This window comes from Ursus maritimus, unplaced genomic scaffold (assembly GCF_017311325.1).
Source record: "Ursus maritimus isolate PB19 unplaced genomic scaffold, ASM1731132v1 scaffold_35, whole genome shotgun sequence".
Classification (NCBI taxonomy): domain Eukaryota; kingdom Metazoa; phylum Chordata; class Mammalia; order Carnivora; family Ursidae; genus Ursus; species Ursus maritimus.
In genome coordinates, this window is record NW_024426119.1 from 9,223,479 (window position 1) to 9,234,518 (window position 11,040).

Sequence of the window (11,040 nt, forward strand, 5' to 3'; positions counted from 1 at the left end):
AGTGGGGAAAGAGTAGAGAGAAAGAAGAACCAGGGAAAGAAGAACATTATAGAACTATAAAACAAGATACTATGGAACAAATGCTATAAAACAAAGAATTACCATTCTAGCTGGAGGAATCCAGAACGGTTTCATAAACAGGCTTATCAAAAGACTGAAAGTATTTAGGTAGGGACAAATGTTGAAGAGACTAATTCCCAACCCCGAAATTAGGAAATTTGAAAAAGGATATAGCAGGTCTAAATGATTCCCCTTATATCTGGAGAAGCCACAAGTTAGAGAATCAAGTGGTTTAGCTAATTATCCCTTTCGCAGCTCTTCTAACTTTTTATTTAAATAGCATCCATAGCATCCATAAAGAAACAAATGATCATTCAACAAGAGATATAACACAGAACTTAAAAATATAGATATACATATATATATATACACATACATATATATGATTAATCAAAAGCATAATTAATTTTACCAATAAACCATGGGCAAATATTATTTACAGTTAACAATTGATGGGAGGTTTACCTGTGTCTACGGTAAGAAGGATCTGAAGCATGTGTGCCATGGTGATCAAATGGAAGAGATAAAGGTGGTTATAGGAAGAACTAACTGATGAAGGCTGCAGATCAACAGTGTCATCCCAATACAAGGATGGGAATGCCAACACAGCACCAACCTACGAGAGAAAATGGACATCAACGCGGGTGAACAAAGATCAGTATGAGCTAATCTCATAACCAAATGTTTCAGATATTGCAGCGTGTGTGTGTGTGTGTGTGTTTTTATAGCCACCATTATTTTTTCCTATTATTCAACAGAATATCTTAGAATATAGTGTATCATAAATGGAGAACAAAAGTCATCACCAAACAGGTTATCCCTTTGCTGAAACTTCTTGCTCTAGGTAGTGGTCTCAATCATGTCTGTGGCTCAGAAGATTCAACATTACAGTAACTTGGGGAGCTCTTATGTTTAACACTGACTCACAGGCCAGTCCAATCAAATCAGAATCTCAGAGTATAGGGCCAAGTTACTGGCTTTCTTTTCAAAGTTTCCCCAAAAGATTCCAAAAGAAAGGAGTGAAACCACTGGGCAAAGTCCTGGACAATGAGGGGTGGAGAATACTGGCTAACCCATATCCACAAACTCCATGTTCCCAACCTCACCAATGATCTCTCCAGAGAACGCATTTTGAAGGGAACAGAGTCACTGCAGGGATGGAAAACCTTTCTCTGCAAGAAACTCATAGAACTGGGGCACCTGGGTGGCTCAGATGGTTAAACGTCTGCATTCAGCTCAGGTCATGATCCCAGAATCCTGGGATCGAGCCCAGTGTTGGGCTCCTAGCTCACTGAGGAGTCTGCTTCTCCCTCTCCCTCTGCCTATGTTCTGTCTTTCTCTCTCTCTCAAATGAAGAAATAAAAAATCTTAAAAAAAAAAAAAAAGAAAGAAAGAAACTCACAAAACAGTTGCCACCTATCCACAGGTGTTTGGGGTAAGCCTAGATGTGTCAATGGTCTGGTCCCTAACACCAAATAATCAATATTTTAAGATAGTTCACACTGTCATTTATAATGTAATGCTTATAATATACTGTAAACAAGAAAAAGTCAGAGGAGGAAAGCACAATATTTATTTAGAAAAAGTCTGCTTGAACAGACCAACTAAATATAACTAACTAGGATGATACCTGTTACAAAATAAAGAGTAAATGTGCTTTTGTTTTTAAAGTGATTATTTTTAAGATTATTTATTTATTTTTTTTAAAGATTTTATTTATTTATTTGACAGAGAGAGAGGCAGCCAGCGAGAGAAGGGACACAAGCAGGGGGAGTGGGAGAGGAAGACGCAGGGCCCCGGCAGAGGAGCTTGACGTGGGATTCGATCCCAGGACTCCGGGATCACGCCCTGGGCCGAAGGCAGATGCTTAATGACTAAGCCACCCAGGCGCCCCTATTTATTTATTTTTGCGAGAGAGGGAGAGGGAGGGAGAGAGAGAGACAGAACAAGCAGGGGGAGAGGGAAAGGGAGAAGCAGGCTCCCCGCTGAGCAAGAAGCCCAGTGTGGGACTTGATCCCAGGACTTTGGGATCATGACCTGAGCTGAAGGCAGGCGCTTAACTGACTGAGCCACCCAGGCACCCTTAAAGTGATTTTGATGGTCTCAGTCAAATCTGCATCTATTTGTAAACAGAATGGACAAGAGACTAAATTTTATAGTTTGAACACCAATAATTTATAATCTTGAACAAAGAACATGAATTTGAATGAGGAAAATACATGAAATTATAAACTTGAAAGACTTAAAAAAATTTTGTTGAACACTTACCAAAACATGAAAGAGATCTATAGATAGGAGGCAAGGTGTATCTTCTGATTTTAGGTTAGGAAGAATAACTACAAAAAACCAAAACAAAACAGCGTATTTCATTCAGTAAGATAGCAATGTAGTTAAATATAATTCAAAACACCTAAAACAAAAATATAACAGGGTTATACAATACAGAAACTGTAAACTGGCACATCACACCTTTAAGATATGGGAACCACAATTAAAGATAAGTTAAACTGACAAAAACTTCCTAGAAAGCCTTGTATATAATTTAAGAGTTGAAAGATAAGATCCAGGAGGAAAAAAGGTAAATAGCATAACGGAAACAGAGATTATTCAATAAATATATGCTCAATGATGAAGAAGAATTACTTTTACACAATGTTCCTTAATACCTTTTCCCTAACTATACATTTCCAAATGTCACGTGATACATAAAATATGTGAACAATTTGGAGTGGGTAGCAGAGAGAGCATGCAGAGCAGTGCAAGTGAAATGAGGATGAAGAATATCTCCCTGATCCAGCAAAATTAAACCTATTTTTAAATGATCTATCCCTGTCATTGATCTCTTTTCTAACCAGATTAGGATACAAACGTGGATGTTGGTTCAATAAAGCCCCTAGGTGGGTATAAGGGATATAAGTTAAAAACATTTGGAAAACAACCTGAGTTTTAAAATAAGATTGCAGGTATTAGAGGGGCATCCACGTCTTCTGTTTTTTCTTTTGTAAAGCTGCTAGAGTGAGTGTTCAAAATTAGTACAGTGTGTTGTTTCCTAATGAAATACACTGCCAGAAGTGCAATGGAAAAGGACATGTAAGTAATAATATAATAATAATTCAGAGGACACTACCTGATAGGAGACGAATCAGATGTTTCTGTATCAGGACCTGGGGACAGGTAATCTTCTGTGCAATGGCAAACTGCATTAACGCTTTCAGACCGTTATGCTAGATTGTAAGAGAGGGAAAGATAAGAAGATAAGGGAAGATGATAGGCTGAAGTCACTCACTGTAGAACTCAATCCCAGGCTGCAAGAATTAGCTGCAGACTTATGTACTTCACATTCTTGGAAATAAATTACAATAATTTTAGTACTTACAGAAAGTTTTATGAACTCATCAAATTTTTAACAGATTTTCCCATGACAAAGAGGTATTAAAGCTATTAATTATTTCAATTCTCATTTAAGTACTCATTTCCCCCAGTTTCTTAAATGTCTGGACTAATTTACTCTGCTGAGGCCTGGGCAAAAAAAATATATGTATAGAAATTCTAAAATGATGGCAAAAAACCCCAAAAAGTTCCACTGAATACAGGAAACAGATCTTGGGCTTCCTAACCAGAAGGTCAGGAACTGTAGGGAAGCACATTGTGGACTACAAGCCCCCTGTGTCAGCTGTCAGGAAAGTAAGAGAGAAATGGCGAGGAGGAGGGTGGTCTAGGGAATCCTTTGTTGCCCACTCTGTTTTCGTGGGGCTATTTGTTGAGCACTATTTTCCAGGTTCCCTACAATATGAGGCTTAGGCCTGGAGATAGGAATATAGTCCTGTAGTGCCAAGATCTGCCCATCAAGGAGCCATGGCTTAATTTTATTCTTTAATTTACTATGATGATCCATTTATAGTTAAGCCAGCACTAATACTTAATGTTACATGATGGGGCAAAATTAGTGAGAAAGGAAAATGTAGGAGACACTGGGTTTCTGACCTGGCAATAAACAGAGTAGGGGGGAAAAAAGTAACTAAGTATCACCTGAAACCTATGAATTACATTTAACCACCAAGATTGAGTAAGCTCTCTAAAGGGCACAATGTTGGCCATTTAGTCTCCCGTGAGACTGAAGTAGCTTTAAAAAAAAAAATAGAATTTTGCTAATTTTTATAGAAAAAGGAGTGAATTTAAAAAATGTAAATTTTTTTTAGACTATACCAAAAAAAGCCTACCATGAGTTACACATACCCTGCTGGAATATACACACCTGTCTATTTTGAAGTGCTCCAAACAGAGGTTTTCCTTCATCTCCCAAGAGGTTTTCTCAAAGAGTAAGAAAAACACAAATAATAAATCCTGAATACTGCTACAATTGTATACTTGGTTTCTATCAGATGTTCTTTAACTGATTATATTTTTGACCAGATGACTTGTACTTTTCCCCTTCAAAGTTTCACATTTAAGTCTATGCCAAAATTTCCGAATTTTTCAGTGAGAAAATATTATGAGTAAATGTAGATCACTTACAAATTGTTACTATAAATAATAAAGCCCCTGCAGCTATCTATAGAGAATACTTGGGAAAAACAAAACATCCTGGTTCATTTTTTGTCCTTTTAACATTGCTTCATGCCAACAATTTTTAAACAAATCATTTTTATGTATAATCACAACCTATTTTGTTTTAAAATACATAAGACAGATGCAAGTAACTATTGCTCTTATAGGTACTATTTTTTTAACAAATTTATATATTTTATTGTATAAAAGTTATATCTCATTTTTTTATTATGTTATGTTAGTCACCATACAGTACATCATTAGTTTTTGATGCAGTGTTACATGCTTCATTGTTTGCATATAACATTCAGTGTTCCGTTGGGCAATACGTGCCCTCCTTAATACCCATCACTGGGCTAACCCATCCCCCTGACCCCTCCCCTCTGAAACCCTCAGTTTGTTTCCTGGAGTCCATAGTCTCTCATGGTTTGTCTCCCCCTCTAATTTCACCCCCTTCATTTTTCCCTTCCTTCTCCTAATGTCCTCCATGCTATTCCTTATCTTCCACATATAAGTGAAACCATATGGTAATTGTCTTTCTCTGCTTGACTTATTCCACTTAGCATAATCCCCTCCAGTTCCATCCATGTCAATGTAAATGGTGGGTATTCATCCTTTCTGATGGCTGAGTAATATTCCATTGTATATATGGACCATATATCTTCTTTATTCATTCATCTGTTGAAGGGCATCTCGGCTCCTTCTACAGTTTGGCTACTATGGACATTGCTGCTATGAACACTGGGGTGCAAGTGTCCCTTCTTTTCACTACATCTGTATCTTTGGGGCAAATACCCAGTAGCACAATTGCTGAGTCATAGGGTAGCTCTATTTTTAACTTTTTGAGGAATCTCCGTACTGTTTTCCAAACAACAAATGTTGGAGAGAATGTGGAGAAAGGGGAACCCTCTGGGGCGCCTGGGTGACTCAGTCATTAAGCGTCTGCCTTCGGCTCAGGTCATGATCCTGAGGTCCTGGAATTGAGCCCTGCTTTGGGCTCCCTGCTCCGCTGGGAGCCTGCTTCTTCCTCTCCCACTCCCCCTGCTTGTGTTCCCTCTCTTGCTGGCTGTCTCTGTCAAATAAATAAATAAAATCTTAAAAAAAAAAAAAGAAAGGGGAACCCTCTTACACTGTTGGTGGGAATGCAAGTTGGCACAGCCACTTTGGAAAACAGTATGGAGGTTCCTCTTACAGGTACTATTAAAAAGGAATTACATTTATAGGAAAAAAAACAAAACTGAAAATACAAAAAAATCCCATGGATTCATACACATTTCACCTTGCTGGCTAGGGCATCTATTGCTATATTACTTGTATTTTCATTGATCTCTGGCAGCAGATACATCTATGAGTAAGGAAGGCTTATTTCCTATTTTCTTTTTCCAACTTTGAATAGACAGTAATAAAAGACGTTGTATATTGATTTCTTTTTTTTTTTAAAGATTTTATTTATTTATTTGACAGACAGAGAGACAGCCAGCGAGAGAGGGAACACAAGCAGAGGGAGTGGGAGAGGAAGAAGCAAGCTTCCAGCGGAGAAGCCTGATGTGGGGCTCGATCCCAGAACACTGGGATCACGCCCTGAGCCGAAGGCAAACGCTTAACGACTGCGCCACCCAGGCGCCCCAATATATATTGATTTCTTAACGGTAGTTCCTAACTATGCCAATACATCCTGTATATGTGTCTCCACACCCACAGGGAATGAGATAAGTTAGCTGCTTACGCACCAGGAATAAAGTACAGCACCATGACCCCTGGACGGAAAAAGCACTGTGAAAACAGTGTAACACAATAGTGGTCAAATAAAATCCAATTACTAGGTTACAGAACCACACAAAAAAATTCAGTCCTATTCTCCAGTGAACTTCTCATCACTTTTATGACAGAAGCTGTGAACTTTTAAAATGTAACTGTCTAAATATAAACTCCTGATTCCTAATGCTTGTCTTGCCAAAGACAGTAGAGTGTAAAATGCCTTCATCGAAAGTCTCAAGATACTTAATAGATCATGACTCTGAAAGAATGCTTTGTATTTCTTATCAATTTGTTAAGATTCTATTCTATTTAAATCTCACTCTTCCGGGGTGCCTGGATGGCTCAGTGGTTAAGTGGTTCCCTGCTCAGCGGGGAGTCTGCTTCTCCCTCTCCCTCTGCTTCTCCTCCCTGCTTGTACACTCCCTCTCAAATAAATAAATAAATAAATAATCTTAAAAAAATCTCATTCTTCCTATTTCTCATTTTATTTAATCATAGTAAATATAAACCTGTGTCTTATCTTTTACCCATGATTTAAGTCTGACAGGTTTGGATGTAACTCTTAAAATCTGTTTAGGAGGCTGAAGCTGGTATGCAGGAAAGTTTTGTAAAGAAGTGGCTTCCCGCTATGTAATTCAAATCATGAAATAGTGTCTTGCTACAAAAATATATGTAAATGAAGAAAAAGTGGTAGACTGGGACGCCTGGGTGGCTCAGTCGGTTAAGCATCCGCCTTTGGCTCAGGTCATGATCCCAGAGTCTTGGGACTGAGTCCCGAATCGGGCTCTCTGCTCAGCGGAGAGCCAGCTTCTCCCTCTGCCTGCCGCTCCCCCTGCTTGTACTCTCTCTCTTTGACAAATAACTAAATAAAATCTAGAAAGAAAGAAAGAAAGAAAGAAAGAAAGAAAGAAAGAAAGAAAGAAAAGAAAGAAGAAAAGGAAAGGAAAAGGAGGGAAGAAAGAAAGAAAGAAAGAAAGAAAGAAAGAAAGAAAGAGAAAAAGAAAGGAAAAGGAGGGAGAGAGGGAAGGAAGGAAGGAAGGAAGGAAGGAAGGAAGGAAGGAAGGAAAGAAGGAAGGAAAGAAGGAAGGGAGGGAGGGAGGGAGGGTGGTAGACTCCATTAAAAACAACTGCCAAAATCTATATTGGAAAGGGAAATTGAAACTGTCTTGGATAAAGAGGACATAAAAGAATTACAGTTCTTATTCTTTTTCAGATATTATCGTATCTCATGACTATAGTAAGAAATACACTAATTTTAAAATCTAAGCAATTCTTCACTACTATATTCTTTTCTGCTCCCCAGCTTTCCTGAGATATAACTGACACATAACACTGTAAATTTAAGGTGTACAACATGTTGATTTGATTGCTACACTTTTATATAAGAAGTTTCAATACGGCAGGGATTTTGTCAGTAGGCTTCCCTTCTGACCTCTTAGTTCCTGCCTGCTAATCTGTCTCTCCTGACTACTTCAGTCTTCCTTTCCCTTTCCTGATAATGTTTTAGGTGACTTTGGTTTCCCATTCTTTTTTTCTCAAGGTGTAAAAGAAACAAAAATTACTGAACATTTCTGGCTTGATTCTTCTTCCTTTGCTTTTCTTGATTTTCTAGTGTTATAAATCTGCCAGCTTTCAAATATAGCTTGCTTCGTGCTATACCTTTCAAATATTTTGAGCTTATTTTGCATATGGCCAATACTGTAGTTAAAAAGGAATTGACAGAAAAATTCTCAGACTAAATGGCATCAAGCCACACTAATATAATGAAATCCTAATAGTCCTTCAACAATTCGAACTATTTTAAGTGATCAAGGAAAAAAAGGAAAAATTTTGGTCAATCAATGTTAATTCCGTTTCTATGAACCCTTTAAAACAGTCTCTCATAGGCTTTACCAATTGCCTGGATAGTGAAAGCACACGTGCTCCAGGTCATCATGGGGATTCGAGGATCCGTTTCATCAGGAGGTACTTTCAGTCCAATTCTATAAATTGTTGTAGCAAAGAGAATGACCATTTCCTTGATGCTATTAGAATATTTTATCCTAAAAATAAAATAAGAAAAATTTATATGGTAATTTAGTAAACGGGGTTACTTACTGAGAAGTCCAATTAGGTATCGAAGTTTGTGTCTATAATTAACTCCTTTTGACAAAGTAAACTGCTCTTCTTCAAATTAGAGATTAGAGCCTCTGAAGATTTATTCATTAGGAAAAAATGGCAAAAGCAGAACTCTATCTCTTATAGGTAGAAAAATAACTCTTACAAAATGATAATGGCCCATATAACTGTACTTTCTGTAAAAGATGCAGTAAATAATCACAGCAGAAAGGATCCAGGTCCAAATTAAGGATGGACTGGAGAGAAAGAATAAAATTCAGAGGAAACAGATCTGACCTAACAAGTTTTAGTCTCTGGAAAAGGGACTCAGTGTTAACAGGGGTGTGTGTGTGTGTGTGTGTGTGTGTGTGTGTGTGTGTATGTGTGTGTGAGAGAGAGAGACAGACAGAGAGAATATACCTTGTACTTGGAGTGATACTCTGGTTTCCTGAACTTCCTTTTCTAACAAGTATTTTTAATAACAATGAGATATGTAATATAAAAAAGGATCACAACTAAAAAAATGTACATAACATCTATTAAATAATAACACCTGATTTGGATACATTATATTTTTCAGTGTCTTCACGTTAAGTATTTTTCCAATAGCCTTATAATGTAAGGTAAGAGGCTACTGTTTCAATTTTACCAACATGAAAAATGAACTGGGGATTTGGGTGACAGGAGACTCTTCAGAAGTCAGATGGCAGGTTAGATATGACTTTAATCAAAGTCTCTTAAATGCTGCTCTTATTATAAGCAGGACTATAGAGAAATGGCATTTTTGTTGGTCAAAAATGGTTAATTATAGACACGGTTCACCCTAATACATAAAACCACTTAATTTTATTGTACAAATAAAACTCCAGGGAGAAAGAAACAAGATAAAAATGGGGTAAAGAAATAATTTTACAAATAAAGCAAGAAGGAAGGAAGGAAAGATGGGAGGACAGAAGGAAGGATTACTCTTCACTCTTATTTTCACAGCCATTTACAAACTTCTCTTAACTATTTAAATACTTACGAAGGCTGAATTCCAAAACTAAGGATAGAATGGAACTCAAAAGTGGAATCGCCCATTCCTTGATCAAATAAGACTGGAATTGTTGGGTTTTCTCCTTAGAAGTGAAAAGGAAAAAGGAAGAAAATCATGAGGGTTTGGTGTGACACACACTTTTCTAGCATTTTAAAATTATATATGACCATTTTAGAAAACTTAGAAAATGTTAATAAGCAATAAATGATCATTCAAAATTTCTCTACCCAAATAACATTTGGGTTATCCTCTTCTGTTCTCCATATGAATGTTACACATACAGATTTTTTTATAAAGACAAAATCTATAGACTGTTCTGTATCTTAGTTTTTCACCAACAGATCTATAAATGTCTTTCCACATCAGTAACTCCACCTTTATAGTTCCATTTTTAATGGATGCATAGTACTCTAGTCATAAGGCAGCATACATTAGTGAATAAGAGCAGAGGCTCTGGAGCCAAGCTGCCTAGGTTTGCATCCCAGCTCTGCCACTATTACTAAGACCTCGGGTGAACACTAACCTCTTTTTGGCTCCATTTCCTCAACAAATTAGGATTGTTGTTCCCTTATATGAAACTAGTTGTCTTTTTCTGATTGCTTTTGAGATTTTTTTCCCTTCATCTTTGGTTTTTAACAGTTTGGGTACGATCTATGGTTTTCTTTCAGTTTATCTTTGAAGTTCACTGAACTTCTTAAATATGTAAGTTTATGTTTTTCACCAAATTTGGGAAGTTTTCAGCCATTATTTCTTCAAAAAAAATTTTTTTTCTGTACCATCCTTTTTCTTTTTGGGACTTGCAGGACATAAATATTGGATTAAAAAAATTGGGTCCATATGTCTCTAAAGCATGTTCTTTTTTTTCCCCCTCCATCACTTTTCTATTTTTCAGACTGGAAAATTTCCACTGATCTAATTTCCAGTTCACTAACTCTTATGCTTCCCATCTCCATTCTACCACTGAGCCCATCCAGCTAATTTTCATTTCATACAGTACTTTTTTCAATTCTATTATCTCCGTTTGGTTCTTTTTTTAAATAGTTTCTACTCTTTTCTGCCAAGAACTCATATTTTTCCAATCATTTCAAACGTGTTCACCTTTACTTTTTGTTTAATGATTATATAGGTGCTTCAATTTTTTTGTCAAAAAAGTTCAATGTTAAAACATCTCAGGATTGGCATTTGATTGTTTTTTTCCTTGAGAGTTGGATGCTCAGTAATTTTGGATTTTATCTTGGATATTTTGAGTATTATATCGTGAAGTTTTGGTTCTTGTTAAAATTCTCTGGAAAAATGTGTCTTTCTTTTTATTTTAGTAGGCAAACAACCCAGGTAGGTTCAGTAAGTTTTGTCTCACTGTGTATGTTGGTTCCAATGTTAGTCTTACAGCCTTTGCTATGCTGTTTGGCTCTGCCTGTGCATGTACTACTCAGGGGTTAGTCTAAGACTTAAGTGGTGGTTTACTGCAGCTTCATTCTCAACCCTGTTGCTGTTTCTTTGGGCCTGTTCTAAACATGTGCATCTTGGAGGCAAGCCCAAGA

General features: G+C 37.0%; 1 protein-coding gene across 1 annotated transcript in view; it reads right to left on the minus strand.

The window, feature by feature from the left end:
* The window catches only part of UBR1 (ubiquitin protein ligase E3 component n-recognin 1), a 130,851-nt gene that overhangs the window by 24,174 nt on the left and 95,637 nt on the right, over positions 1 to 11,040 (minus strand). Inside the window, exons 34-39 of the mRNA XM_008702183.2 lie at positions 9,488 to 9,581; positions 8,260 to 8,408; positions 4,316 to 4,371; positions 3,188 to 3,284; positions 2,329 to 2,396; positions 526 to 676 (exon numbers count right to left, since the gene is read on the minus strand). Of these exons, the coding sequence (XP_008700405.1) occupies positions 526 to 676; positions 2,329 to 2,396; positions 3,188 to 3,284; positions 4,316 to 4,371; positions 8,260 to 8,408; positions 9,488 to 9,581 (615 nt within the window). The remainder of the gene's footprint in view (positions 1 to 525; positions 677 to 2,328; positions 2,397 to 3,187; positions 3,285 to 4,315; positions 4,372 to 8,259; positions 8,409 to 9,487; positions 9,582 to 11,040) is intronic.